Here is a 14,993-nt window from a genome sequence, read left to right as displayed (position 1 = left end):
AAAAAGTTTTGAAACATTTTACAAGATTAGTTAATTTAATGTTACTAGGAATAATTAATTAAGGGTATAATTGAAAAAAATTGTCTTCTTGATCAATATAAAATAATAAGTAAAAATAGAAATTAAATTTAAAAAATTTGTGACGAGTAAAACTGAACGAAGAAAGTACTAGAAGATAAGTAAATATGGACGAAGAAAGAGTATTCCAATTGGTTATAACTTAATGATAACGGTAAAAAATGGAAAGAAAAAGTAATTTGTTATTTCTTAATTTATTAAAGTAACAAACAAAAGGAATAATATATTGGATAGGTGAAAGTAAGAAAAAAGAGATGAATATTACTTTCAATTTTATAATTTTGAGCGAATATATCCTTATTGAAAAAGGTGTAAATATACCTAAAAGTTGAGAGACACCCATTTTTCCTGAAAATATTTTTTAAAAAAATTGGGTGGGGGTGCGAGGGTGGGGCAGGAAATCTTAAAGGACGTGACAGACTTGGTAAGTTCAGCAAAAGGTGCTTCGAAGAACTCAATAAATGTGCCTTTTAGTTTTCTTCTGATATACACTTAGGAGCTGCATTAATATCCGTTAATGTCCCTTATACTAAGGCAGCTATTTATAGACCCCTCAATTCATGTCGAAGCAAATATCTACATTAAGTATGAGTCGGTGTGCTACAAGCAAGATATGTAGTGATCTGAGCAACTCTATTATATGTGAATTACCAATTGACGTACTTCATAGAATACTTGATCTCATCCCCATCAAACATGTTGTCAGAACTAGCATCTTATCAAAACATTGGAGGCAGCTATGGTCTACACAACCTAATCTTGTGTTTGATCCCCTTTTTTTTCAGTATGTATCTAATATTCGGGACTCTGCTCCGAGCATAATCCATAAAATTATAATGAAACATATTGGACCTATTCTGGGATTTCATCTTATCTCCAAGACAGACAGCTTTGCACAGTCAGATGTTGATCAATTCATCATCTTTGTCTCGAATCATGGTATCCAGAAGCTCACTCTAGATATGGCCAACAATGAAAAATATGTGTTGCCTGATAGCATATTTACTTGTGCAACGTTGACACATTTGAAGCTATCCAGGTGTTTCTTTAAGCTGCCTGTTGGTACCAAATTCCCCTATCTTGTTAGCCTTCAGTTAGAGAATTCTACAATTGACAGTCCTGTAGGATCAAACATCATTTCTCTTGTTCTGCCAATGCTTGAGACTTTGGAGTTGACATGTTGTGCTGATGTTGATTGTGTTGATTTGGTTTGTCCAAAGCTTGTGAGCTTGTCTATCCTTAGTAGCTATAGAGTTACATTTGAGTGTTTTAATGTGAACCCAATCTTTACAGTCATTAAGCACCTCTGCTTGGATGGGTCGTCCCTAAAGGTGAGAAAATTAATACCTTTAGATTAGTTTTTTATTTGCAATACAAAATACTAACTAATCTCTAATGTTTTACTGCTTCTCAGAACTTAGGGTCTTATCATGTGCCAGATAGGCTTGATGTATCACTAACCTTGCAAAGCCTGAGAATTTGTGACTTGAAGATTTCTGTTAAACGTATTATCTGTGCACTTTGCCTATTGCGGAATTCTCCTAACCTTATTGAACTCGACATAGATGAAGTTGTGAAGGTAATAATTGTCATTCTATTTGTATGTAATAACACACTGGCCCAGGGATGTACTCTTGTGGTAAGACTATGACGCTGCATAGAGAAGCTTGGTATTTTGTAGAATTTTGAACTGCCCCCTGACCCTCTAGAACTTCTTGTTTTTAGCTATGTATGTATAACTGTTTATACGTAATTAGCTTCACTAAATTTTGAACAATTAACACATTGTACAATAGTTTTCTTTCCTTAGGTTGATGAGACAATATGTCACTCAGAGGAACTGTTTGATTACTTGTCTAAGGCAGAAAATCAAGTGAATGAAGCACTGGGGATGATTCAAACAGTGAGGTTAAGGAAATTCAAAGGGACAACTACTGAAATGTACTTGATACAAGTCATTCTTGCTCATTCACCAAAACTTGAGAGGATGATCATTGAGCAGTGCAAGAAAAGTCATTCCACAAATGGTAATCAACATTTGAAGACACTCATAAGCTATCTTCGAGCATCACCAAATGCAGAAATCAAGTACACTTAGACTGATTCAAGTGTCATATTTGATATTACACCTTAATTGTTCTAGTGCATTCATTTCATGTTTGAACTTGATGTTGATAGCTGCACGTTATAGTCCGTGTAGAGTGTTCTTATTTTCGTCATCTATTTATAATTAAATAGTCATAACTCAACCTTATGCTTATTTTTCTGATGATGGTTTAATTTCCATATCTGAATATGATACTAAATAGTAATGACGAAAAAGAACTTAAATTGTTTACTCTTGAAGGTTAACTTTGATGAGTATTTATTAAATAATGGAATTGATTTTGGATCAAATTATTCAGGATTAAATGGACGGACTTCTGTTACTATTTAGTAGGATAACAAGAATATTTATGAAAACAGCTAACGGTCTAAGTGTGTTGACATTACGAAGTTAATAAACTTCATTTTGGCATGAAGTTCAAAATGAACTCCACTGTAATATGAGAAAAGGCTTTAGGCTTAACACAAAAAATAAATTTGAAATAAATGAAATCCCATGGAACTGGACGCACAAAATAGTTAAATAAAATATAGAAAATAAAGGAAAATTATTGTTGTAACATGCTTGATGTGGTGACATAAATTTGAAATTTGGTGTTATTGGTGTCGCAACATGTAACGTTTGGCAAGTTCATCTATAAATAGATGACTTCTACTTCAGGTTGAAACACACCAAAGACAGAGAGCAATAGAGAGTAAAGAGAGTAATCCACAGATATTTTATAGTTTGTGAGAAGATAGTGAAGTAGTAGTATAGTTAGTTGTGTGAAATAAAAGAGTTTTTTGACACTATCAAATTGTAATTAATATTATTATGTTACTCTGTTTGGCATTATATTTACCCCGTATTATTACTATTTAGTGTGGATATTATCCTAGTTCTTTAAATAAGACTGAAGAAGACTTACTGCTGAAAACAAATGAAATACAAGGTATTTCACCATATTCACACTCTGCGTTGTTTTGGTAGAGTGTAAAGAAATAATTTGAGCATATGTTGATGGAATAAGGAAGTTGGTGCACCCGTTTAAAATATTTTGACAGATATAATCTTATGCAAGGCTGATAAGTGATTCATTAACCAGGGGGGATAAGTTAAACACACAAACATATACAACACTTAGTTAACAACAAAAAAACAAAATGCAATATCATAAGTGGGGTCTAGATGTTGTACTCTTGGAAATTTGATGTTCTACAAATTATTTCTCAAAGGATCTAATTGACAGCTAAAGTCTGTATCTATGGGACGTGGTCCCATACGAAGTTGATCTCACAACTGAGTACAACTGGAAGTTATAATTTTTGCAGAAAGTTGATGGCAGTAAAGGTAGTCAACTTCTACCAGTGGGAGAAGTTTTAGATTTTGTTGTCTCTTATAAATAGACTACTCACCACAAAATCAAGTTTTTTGAAAATTAAGATCTCTCTCAAAAAAACAAAAGCAGTAAGTTTTTTGAAAACTAAGATCACTCTCAAAGAAACAAAAGCAGTCTCATATGAACACTGCTCATACTTCAATAAAGGACCTGATCGAGTGCTCACATAGTCGTGTTGTGTGTCTTGTTAAGTCCTTAGTTTTGATGATTGACAAATTGCATGCGGGACCTCTTTCGTGGAGATTGTATGATGATAAAGCTGCTATTAGTTGGGGAATAGGTTGGGCTTACCTCTCACTATCATAGTCAACCCCACAGCTGGACGAAATAGCAGAAAGTTGGTGAAAAGTTGCTACCACCTTTTTGTCTCAATCAATGGGATTCCTCCTTGGTTTCCTTGTGTCATGCTATATATTGCTCATCTTCCCCAACAAGAAAATCAAGCTTCATATACTTACAACAAAAATCTTTATCGAAGCTCTTGGATCAAAGACTCACTTTGCAACAGGAAATTGGTAGCTCATCAAGTTGTATTTTACTTTTTTGATGTATTTGAGTCTTTGTATTATGATCTTAAATGTTGCTTACTACTGCTTGTTTGACTATTTAGTAGGTATTGTGGTGTAAACCTTATTTCCAGTTAGAGTTAGCTGGTGTGTTGATGCAGTAGAGTTACTGTACGTCTTTCCTTGTAATAGAGTTATTACTAGGAGAAAGAAGGATTAGCAGATTAATCCTTGGAGTTTAAAGTTTGTATCAAGTTGGTTGAATATAGTGGAGCTTAGAGATTCTGGAGATAAGTCGTGGTTTTTTTCCTTTGAGAAAGGAGTTTCCATATAAAATTGTTGTGTCTGCTGTTTTCTTTCTCCACATATTTTATTTTTAAGTTTCTCCTAGTTTTTACTATTTGAGTCTGTTTGGGAACAGGTCCCAAGTTGAGGAGCAACCTATTGCAATTCTCCAATTGGTATCAAAGCAAAAGGCTAACAACACCTTGGAAGGATCTTGAAAATAGTTGCTCCTCCAAATCTTGAAGAAGGCCAGTATATCACTTGACCACCTAGATTCAACGGTGAGTATTATGGGTGGTGGAAGACAAGAATACATGACTTTATCATGGCTGAAGATTCAAAGTTATGGGATGTCATTGAGAATGGATCTTTTATTCCCACAAGGGCAGTGAAGGTTGGTGATGTTACCTCACAGGTTCCCAATACCAAAAAGGAATTTGATGATGCAAATAGGAAAAAGATTGAGAAAATTATAAGGCCAAGAAGTTGCTTGTGTATGATAGTGGTCCTGATGAGTACAACGGGATCTCATCTTGTGAATCTGCTAAAGATATCTAGAATTTTGTTCAGATAGCTCATGAGGAAATCAGTCAGGTAAAGGAGTTCAATATGGATATGCTGACAAATCAATATGAAACTTTCTCCATGAAAGACGGAGAGTCCATTCAAGAGATGCACACCAGGTTAACAACTATAACAAATGAGTTTCATTATTTGGGAGAGGACATTAGAACCACCACACAGGTCCAAAAAGTTTTGATTATCCTTCCTAACGGTGGAAAGCAAGGTTAATGTCATCACTGAAGTTAGGAATCTGAAGACAATGATAATGGATGGGCTCATTGGGAATCTCAAAACTTATGAGATATTGAAGATGCTGGGGAAGGCAAAGGATGAGCCCAAGGTGGAAAAAAATCTGGTTCTAGAGCTACCAAAGAAACCTCAAATGCTGAAGATGAGGAAACAACCTATATTGCCAAACGAGTTCTCAAAGCTATGAGAGAGTCAGGGGATCTACCTATAAGTCAAGAATCAAGCAAGAACTTCAAGAAAGCAAAGACAAGTGACACCTACCAAAAATGTGGCAAGCTGGGTCACTAAATTAAGGATTGCCCAATGCACAAGGTAAAGTACAAGGAATATGTCAAGCAAGTTGTTGATAAATAGAAGGGAAAGGACCGGGTCCCTGTTAAATATGGTAGGAAAGTTGAAGCTGACAAGGTCGCTAATCAAGAATTAACAGCCTGGGGTGATTCCTCAAGTGATTCTGATAAACCAGAGCAAGGAGAAGATGTCTCCACGATGGTAATTGAAGATGAGGTATAAGTGTTTGGCTCACTTTTTGCTTTGATGATAGATACTTATGATGATGAATATGAACCAGTAGCTCTTCTGGACATCAAAGAAAATCTGAAGGATTATCCTTCAGTAAGCTGAGATCTCTTGCATCTGTGCTGACTGATTCTGTAAATAAGCTTACTAAAGAAAAAAAAAACCTAAAGGAAGTTGTGGAGAAATGTGAGGAAGAAGTGATTGAGTTAAGTGTCCAAGGGTCTGAACTCATCAATGAAAGATCATAGTTGAAGGAAGATTTTGAAAGGTATGAGGAAGAAATGGTTGAACTAAGTGTGCAAGTGGTTAGACTTCAAGCAACCTGCAAGACCCATTTTTGTGAAAATGATTCTTTGAATAAGAAGCTTAGTTAAATGTCTAAGCATGATTCAAAAGAAAAGGTTGAAGGAAGCAGGATACAATTTGAGTTAGAAAAAGAGTTGGGTGAGGCTAAGGCTAATGTGACTACTTCACTTGAAACAAACCCAGAGTTCAGAGGGAACTGGTTCGGGTGATGACTGAGCTTGAGAAGGTTCTCAAGTAGACTACATTATCAAAACTTCTGACTACCTTCATCAGCCATGGATCCAGTAGCAGGAGAGGCTTAGGATACCACAGTCAAGGTGATATCTCCAACTCTTCCGTCAGACATACAAGGAACAAGGATAATCTTCTATGCACCCATTGTGGAAAAGATGGTCATATAAGAGAAATGTGTCCATCCAAATCAAAAGCTCAGAGAGGCATGAGAAACCTCACTGTTTCAAGAAGAAAGAAAGAAAGATTACCTAGTTGGGTAAAGAAGATGTTGATCTTTCCTTTGTCACCATATTGAAAGCTCAGACTGAAATGGGTTCCCAAGACTAACAACTGATTTATGATGCAGGACAAAGCAAGAGGAAGTATCCAATACAGGGATGTTGATAGTGGTTGTTCAAAACTTATGACTGAAGGCTTAAAGATCACCTCTTGCTGAAGGCCCTTGAAGGAGACAAGGTTTCCTTAGTGATGAATTTGAAAGAAAATAGAGTGTGTTGATGTTGGTGGTATTATGTACCTGGTTGACCAAAGTGATGTTCTTATAGTCCTAGATGCCATATCCTTGGTAGATCTTTTAAATAAAGTTGCTAGGGAACAGGTTGAGTGAAATAAGAAGGGGCAGAGTTGATGAGATCTAGTTGAATGCAGGCGACTCTCATGATCCTCCATACATAGCTATGATGTGGTAAGCAGGTATCCTGGTTAGATGTTGTCTTACATGTCTAATTCAGTCTTATATCTTATGCAATATACACCCATGACAAGAAGGAGAAGATATAAAAAAGAGAGGTGGGACAACACAAAATATTTGAGTTCAACGATCATGTAGGGACCAGGTCCCTAATCAGGTTAGTATAATTTTATTTCTTAACAGTGACCGTTTTAAATATTTAATAATATATGCCACTTCACTCTCCAACCTCTTCTAAAAGCTGTCACATATACTTTAAGTCCAAGAGAGGCGTCCACCTCACCGAACATGCCTCATCAAACACACCCCCTCACTAAATCTAAATTGTTCCTTTATGACCTATTTCAGATCAAAATTAGATTTTTTTATCATTTTGAAAAATCTTCTCTCATACACCCACATCAATTCCCAAACCACTTCTACAGACTTCATCTTTCTTCATCCATCTCAGTTCACCAAAGCTATATAATGTCAAACCCTCTTTCATTGTCACAAAAAGACGAGCTCATTCCATTAAAAGTGATTGACACTCTCTTCATTCCTTCTGATCCAGAAAAGTCCTTTACTATCATAAAGTTTACTCCTCTTTTGCTACGTAGGATTGCTAGGGATTACAACTCTCAAGAAAAAATAAAACCCCCTGATGATCTACTCTCTCAAAAAGGGTGATTCTACTGATGCGAGCTTGGAACCCAAAATTAATTCTTTCTCTAAAAAGGAATAAGACCGTAAAAGTGACTCATCTAAAACCAAATTTCTGAATGTGATATTCAAAACAACCCCTCCAAAGACCGAACTCCCGATCAAACAGTTCCTTCGTATCAGGATTTGGACTCTTACTCCAAAATCCCTCCGTTTAACAAATCTGAGTCTCTTAGTAAATCTAGTAGTGCCTCAATAGATGAAAACTTATTTGATGACTTACCAACCTCCAAGAAAAATCCTTCCAATATCCAGGCTATGAGTGAGAAAATAGGGGTGCAAGGTTTGACTGCCTTAAGTGTTGAACCCCTTATATGGGAAACAACTCTAGCAACACTATTTACCAGGAGGCAAAATGAACCTCCCTAGAATATTGATAATGAGAATATGGTGCTTCCTCATGTTGTTGATCTATTAGGTGGTAATAAGAATGCAAAAGGTGACTCAGATAGTGATGATGAAAAGTCTTTGTCCTGGAAGTTATCCAACAAGGGCTTCTCTTCGTCAACCAAAGATTCTTCAAGAACCATCAAACTACCAAGGACCAAGTTGAATCCCACCAACCTGATGAGAAAATCCTTGTAAAAGAGCAAGAAAAACACCATGAAGAGAATAATGCCAAAGAAAAAGGGGATACATGTGATTAAGCCTATTGCCGAAAAGGTTGTGCAAGTTGAAGATTCAGATGAGGATACTGAGAATCTGTTTAATGACAGTGGGGATAAAAGTGATGACAGTGACTTTAATAGCATGTTTGAAAGCCTAAAGTGACTATGATGATGAGTCACTTGATTAAGATATTGAAAGAAGTATTGCTGCCAACAAAGCCAAAGTGGGAGGAAAAGAAGTTGCCTCTACAAATAAAGAGAAGGGGTTATTAGTGAAGAAACCAATGTCAAAAGTCACTAGTAAAAGGAAAAATCCAAAGAAGGATAGTGTTAAGGGACTAGGTCTCAATCTAAATCAACCAGAACGTCAGGAATCCCTGGGAATTCTGGTAAGGGAACTAGTTCTTCAAAGAAGGCTACTACATCAATTGGAAAAGAGAAAGGTTTGACTAGGGAAGCAACAGAAGAAATCCTTAAGAATCAAGAGGTCTTAAGAGGGAGAGTGTTTGAACCCACAATGGCTGAGTTTCTTGGAATAAAAGAACTGATTGACTGGGTAAAGTTTCAAAACTGGGAGCATCTATTTGAGGGACCTGTTCCTCATCTACATAAATAGTAAGTGAGGATGCTTTATCACAACCTGATGATTTTTTATGATGGAATGTACCTGACTTCTCAAGTAAATAGAGTGAACATTGCTATGGATGAGAATATACTGTTTGAGATCCTAGGAGCACCAACATAAGGAATCATGACCCTAAAATGATAAAAGGGGTCTGAAAAATTCCTGACAGTTTGTAGGATGCTGGATGACATGAATATAAAAAATGTCAACAAAAAGACCCTTAAAAGTGAATATCAACTGCTTTTTAAGTTGGTGAGCAAGGTTCTCTTTCCCAGATTTGAGAAGAGGACTACTGTGAGTGGACCTGATTTGTTCTTCATGAAAGTCCTGTTAAAATATGAAAAGGTCAATCTTCCAACAATTATGATTGAACACATTAACACTGTCATAACTGTAAAAGATGGGAATCATGGGTTAGCTTATAGATTCTGGTTAAATAGGGTCTTTCCTTACTTTAATGTTGAATGTGGAAAGAAAAAGGTTGATTCTGTCAAGCAGATGTTCAACATTACCACTCTAGAGGACAATGAATATATCCCTAGAATAAGTGGTGGAAAGTCAAAGTCCATTGTGTCTGAGTTGGTGGATATGCAGAAGAGTCTGAGGAATGAGTTAGATGCTATGACAGCTCTGGTGGATGTGAACTGAGATTGCTTCATTGAAGGCAACATCTGTCAAAGAAGGAGAAGAGGGACCTAGTTCAAGTGGAAAGTTGAATGAAGAAAATGTTTCCCTTAAGGAAAGGGTGAAGAAGTTGGAAGCTAGAGTTCAAGTCTTGACTGACAAAAATGAAGACTTAATACAGTAGATTATCAAGGCTCCTGCCGCTGAAAGTGAAAGGATGACCATACTCCTCACGCAGCTTTCTCATGTTTCTGGTCCTTCTTCCTGAATCCTTCCCAACCTGGTCCTTGCTCTTTTCCCCTCCTAGCCCTCACTTCTTAAGCCCTATTAAAATTTGCCTTCCTAAGTTTTTGTTGTTGTTTCTGGATTGTACATGGCATAATTATTATTATATTTTTATGGTCACTATTGTTGAATATTGTTTGATACTGACTTGTTTGATCAATGAATGAAATATTTTTATGCTATCACTTCTTTTATTTTTGTCTAATCATTCTTGTTCATGTAGGTATAGCCTCAATAGTTGTGAATTAACATGTGGGTTTATCTATGTTTGGTTTACTGCTTCACATTTTTTATGATGCCAAAATGGGGAAGTTGAGGTATATTGGGCATGGTGTGCATGTTGAGATGTAGTAGGGTGTGAATGTCGAGGTGTAGTTGGGCATAGTGTGTCATGTTAAGAGGGAACAGGGTTGGTGGTGAATATATGTAGACAGGGGTCCTTATACTCGGATGAACCTTAGGTGCTCATAGACAAGGGGAATAAAGTGAAAGGATGCTTATGGGTATCCCTGATAAGGGGAACTGGTGGAGATAAAGACTTGAGGGCATGTGTTGCTGAGTTCTGTTGTGTTTGTTGTGTGCTATGTGGATGCTTGAAGATGTTGAACACTTGCATGAGTTTTTCATCATCAAAAAGAGGGAAATTGTTAAGTTCTTACTTTTGATGATTGACAAATTGCATATTGGGACTTGTTTTCCGGTGCACTAAAGCTATGCGCGGTGTTCGGGTAAGGACCCCACCACAAGGTGTAACCACAATTTTCTATATTGAAGTGCATTACAAAATCATAATTCTGAACAATGGTGTAACTTTTAATTAAATTTTTTGATTGATTCTCAAATTATTTTGAGCCAGGGTCTTATCGAAAACAACCTTTTTATCTCACATCTGAGGTAGTGGTATGGACTGCCAAACTTACCCTCTCCAGATCTCACTTGGTGGAATATACTGGATATGTTGTTGTTGTTGATTGATTCTCCAATTCAAAAATGAGCTCCAGTGGTAAACTTTACCCTGATATCTTCACCAAAGAAAATGCTCGCCAGTGATAATTAGTTTGGTTGTCAGCCTACTTATCCCAATCTTAGATAATCTAGGCTTCATCATATACTCATTGAGTGAGTATGCTAGGGTTCTTTTTATATATGCTAATCATTTCAAAGTATTTAGAGTATATGTTTTTTTTCATGCTTATAGACTCTTGTTTCCTTCGTCTAGTTTGGCTAGATGATCGTATGTGACCGCTATATAATATGAGCAACCATTGCATTTTGCTTGTGAAGTATATTGTTATTTATGTTGCACGAAGTGAAGCTTTTAACCTCTCCTGATTATTTAATCCTGTTTCACCCTTTTCCCTGCTTGTATTGTTTGCGGTAGTTTCTTTTTTTTTTTTTAATAAACTAACTACTTACATAGTTGAAGAAGAGCCACAGTAGGATGTAGAAGTACTAATACTAATAGTTACATCAGTTAACGTCGTAGTTCTAAGTTGACTATCACAAAAAGATAATCCTGAGTTTATTTTCATTTTCCGCAGGTAAGCAATTTCTGCTTTATCAGCAACACATGCCGGTGGTTGGTCAAAAACAATGGACTTTTCTGCAGATTTATATGAAGTCCTGTGATGGCCTCGAACAGGAGTAAAATGAGCCTGAGATGTAGAATTTGTTCAGCCTCGGCATAACACAAGATAAAAGTATTTGGCATCACACAAGATCAAAGAATTATCTGCCTAAATTATGTGAGAAAGGGTCATTGCTTTCTGGCACCTAATTCCAGCTAAAAGCCCCTTTAATTCAGCTTTGTTGCATCCCAAAATGAAGCACATTGCTAAGGCCCTCCTTAACAAATATGAAAAGGAAAGGGGAAAGGCGGTAGCCTTGGCTTAGTCCCCTGTGTTTATCAACACTGACATCCTGAATGTAGAGATACAGAAATGGATCCAACTGATCCATTTCCAACCAAAGCCCGTGTTAAATAACAGGTTCAAGAGGAATTTTCAATGGATATGATCAAAGGCCTTCTCTATGTCTACCTTACAAAAGAATCCAGGGTGTCTTTGTTTGTTCCTTGTGCTGTACATTCATTCGGAATAAGAGTTGTGTCAATTATCTGTCTTCCATTCATGAATGCCATCTGAGCATGCCAACCTATTACCAATGACTTTCTTCAGTCTATTAGATTGTCCTTGATTCTTCTGCTTTCATTGGAATCAAAGCAATGAAAGAAGCATTGTATCTTTTTTTCAAACTGCCCTGGTGAAGAAAATGGGATAAAGCCATCAGAAAATCTGCTTTTATCACATTCCAGCACTTTTTGTAGAATTGATTCAATCAATGCCAGAAATGAGATGATAAAAAGTGACTTCTTGTGTCAAAATCATGAGAAACCAAAGTTGTGGGCTCTAAGATCTTTCAACAAAAACCTCATTAATTTCTCTTTACAAGCTCAACATCCTCATCTAGATTAAATTCTTATTGTCAGACATTGAAGATGTTCTCAGCCACTTTTTTCTTCCTCCAAGCTGCTGGTTAAATCTGAATCTGCATTACAGTAAATGTTTCTGGATAATCTCCATGTACTCGATGATCCTTTTTTCTTCACCTCAGATCACATCTAAACAAACTGGGTTATGTAACTATGAAATGTGTTACAGACTCTTCATATGCTGCTATCTTTGTGAAATATCCATCAAAGAAACTAAAACCATTAACTAGCTAGAGAGTTTATTGACTCCGTGCACCCGCAGCCATAAGAAAACCACAATAAAGAGATGCTAGCAAGTAACATCACTAAATCACATTTAAGTTTCTATACAAGAAAATAAATGCCAACTCTCATTTGCATAAAGTTGTTAAAAAAATTGATACTAAACAAGGTACAATCATGTGGTAGCCAAAATTCATCTTTAAAATTGCAGCAGCCAACTAGAAACCTAATCTAAAACTAGTTCTTGCTGCTCAATCTCTAGTATAATATTGCTAGAATTATCTTGGTGGCCATTATTGAGGGTAGCTACCTCCACGTTTGCAATGTCTAAAGTGCAACAAACAAAGGCTTCTAACAAACCAAGCAGCCATCATAACCTTTTGAATGCCACAATTCAAAATTACATCTACAGTAAATCAAAAGCTAAATATAAGGTATTTTTACAATGCTGAAATAAAAATTAAAAAAAAAAAACCTCGGACTTTGGTGGACATGCTAAGAAAGCTCTTGATAAATAATCACAAAATTTGTTGATGATCTTGGACTGTCTAACAATTTCTTAGCCAACCGTGAGAAATACCGGGACACACAGTTCTCTGAACAAGTGCAACATTTTCTCCTTTTTGCAACGATTACAAGCTTCTGGAAAGCCACTGCATTCTTTAGAAGAAACTTCGAATAGTTTGAAAAGCCTACAAAAGCTTCCTTTAGACCACTTCTTTAGACATCCTGTTCTGCAGCTGGCAATCTTAACACTCTTGAAATTGGGAAACACGGTGTTTGGAATCCAACTTGGCAAATTGATGTTATCTACTTCGTCGAAATAGCTTTGCTCAAGCTGGCGGGGGGGGATCGCTAAACTGGAATAAAGAAGAAAATCAGGATCCAGAAAATGAAATGATCTCATGGTAGAACAATTCTCAAAGACCACAAATGCTGAACAGTCTCAGCAAATGATTATTCTCAAAGACTACAATTCTCATACTGTACAGACACCAAACAAAAAGAGGTCTAGCTGTCAATGATCATTTCCTTTCTGAGCTTGTTCGCCGGACAGAAAGCAACAACCTTGATCATTAGTTTTTAGTTCTATGGTGACAAATTATTCTTAACAATAAGGAATGTTATATTTGCGTTCTCATTAGGTAACTCCATTGGAGGAAATGGAGGGTTTAAAAATCAAAACTGAATATGGATGCAAAAAGAAGAGCATATATAGAGAGCAATTACGACCTCAGCTGTCATTTGTATGTTGAACGACTCCAAAAGAGGCAAGGCTTGCAAAATACTGGCTATTCCATACAGATTATAGTCTGTTACAAACAACTTCAGAGTTAGACACTTGCATCTCAATTTTGGAAGCATCACTCCTTCGAGATTCATCATGAACACGGTCTGGTGAAAATTACCTCAAAGAAAAAAGTAAATGATAGAGAAAGAAGCAACTACAAAGAAAAAGTATTCCACAACAAAAGATAGTTCTATGAAAAATTTAAGCATCTTTACACTTTAAGGAACAACAACCTGTAAAAGCCTAGTTTTTCTAAAAGTTAAATAGAGAATAAGGCCTGTTGACATAGAAACATACCCCTGCAAGCCAACTTCCAATTATTAGCTCGGTCACACAACTCAACTTTTGAAGTTCTCCTGAAATATCGAAATGTTGAAGATGTGGGGCAAAAATTTCCAAAGTACCATATCCTACAAACGGAAGATGATAATGGGAATGTAACTTTAGTGTCTTTAAATTTGAAGAAGCCATTTCTAGACGATGACAACCCACGCAGCATGAGAACTCCATAGTTTCCAAAGCAGGACAACTTGACAATAATCTCACAATATCATCATCTTCTAACTCAGTCGAGTCCAGAGTTAAGCTCTTTAGAGAGTTCCAAGCTATACATAATCCTTTATCAAACACCACATAACTCAAATACAATGTAATCAATGAGGAACAACTGTACATAGATAGAGGCAATTAGTAAGTGGTTTCTTCAATAGATGGATAAGCATGTAAAACAACATGTTCCACTTTTTTATTCACAGCAAAAATGAACCATTGGCTGATTTTAGAATGGATATCCCATTCTCTGTTATGAATGTCGAGTTGGAATTTATTGATATTGGAACAAGTAGAATGAGTTAAAACGTGGTCGACAAAGGATACGAAGTTCTCGACATGGTTGTAATTTCTGTCGTTGAAATGGAAATTGTAAATAGATTTCCAGAGATAATGCCAGCTTTTTGAGAGGACAGATGATTTGAAGGCATCTTGGGCCTCCAAAAGAGAGAATTTGTACCAAGAGTGCTTCCGGCAACTGATTTGAGAAAATGGAAGGAAAGTATCATTTAAGTCTTAAATGATTGACGATATTGACTTACAAAGGGTCAAATATAATTAGAAACTTGATTAAGTTAATTGTGGACTTGATTAATATTTTTAAAATTTTTTAATCTTTTCAATAATACAAATTAACCCACACTCCTCTTCTCTCCAAATCAACTGTCTCTCCTCTCTC

At 36.2% G+C, this 14,993-nt stretch overlaps 2 protein-coding genes across 8 annotated transcripts in view; one reads left to right on the top strand and one right to left on the bottom strand.

Annotated features, from left to right (window-relative positions):
• The window catches only part of LOC107867560 (F-box/FBD/LRR-repeat protein At1g13570), a 31,741-nt gene extending 19,677 nt beyond the window's left edge, over positions 1-12,064 (top strand). The window contains exons 1-5 of one of the 6 annotated variants that reach the window (XR_007054515.1): positions 147-1,409; positions 1,493-1,657; positions 1,889-2,105; positions 4,491-6,911; positions 11,303-11,415. Coding sequence is in view for 3 of the 6 variants with exons in the window: in XM_047410919.1 (XP_047266875.1) it covers positions 639-1,409; positions 1,493-1,657; positions 1,889-2,105; positions 4,491-4,597 (1,260 nt within the window). In the remaining 3 variants the exon portion in view is untranslated. Of the gene's footprint in view, positions 1-141; positions 1,410-1,492; positions 1,658-1,874; positions 2,106-4,490; positions 9,944-11,302 lie in introns of those variants that run through there. The other 5 variants (XR_007054514.1, XM_047410919.1, XM_016713851.2 and 2 more) reach the window with 5 other exon arrangements.
• Positions 12,065-12,823: 759 nt separating this feature from the next.
• On the bottom strand, positions 12,824-14,781 carry LOC107869550 (probable F-box protein At1g60180). Of its 2 annotated transcripts, XM_016716070.2 has the most exons (3): positions 14,063-14,781; positions 13,708-13,869; positions 12,824-13,334 (listed from the first exon to the last, which is right to left on the bottom strand). In XM_016716070.2, exons 1-3 carry the CDS (start codon positions 14,438-14,440, stop codon positions 13,308-13,310), a joined length of 567 nt encoding a protein of 188 aa, XP_016571556.1. In that variant the 5' UTR covers positions 14,441-14,781; the 3' UTR covers positions 12,824-13,307. The 2 variants fall into 2 exon arrangements, with proteins under 2 accessions (XP_016571556.1, XP_016571555.1); XM_016716069.2 differs by having other exon boundaries at positions 12,824-13,869; positions 14,063-14,737.
• Between the last annotated feature and the right edge of the window lie 212 nt (positions 14,782-14,993).

Source organism: Capsicum annuum, chromosome 4 (assembly GCF_002878395.1).
Source record: "Capsicum annuum cultivar UCD-10X-F1 chromosome 4, UCD10Xv1.1, whole genome shotgun sequence".
NCBI lineage: Eukaryota > Viridiplantae > Streptophyta > Magnoliopsida > Solanales > Solanaceae > Capsicum > Capsicum annuum.
This window is presented reverse-complemented; position numbering and strand designations above follow the sequence as displayed.

Excerpts from the sequence above, each read along its gene's own strand:
- LOC107869550 (XM_016716069.2), bottom strand. The coding sequence starts at position 14,440 with ATGTACAGTTGTTCCTCATTGATTACATTGTATTTGAGTTATGTGGTG. Across the intron at positions 13,870-14,062 it reads TTGGAAGTTGGCTTGCAGGG|ACCGTGTTCATGATGAATCT; the intron begins GTATGTTTCTAT and ends AATTTTCACCAG.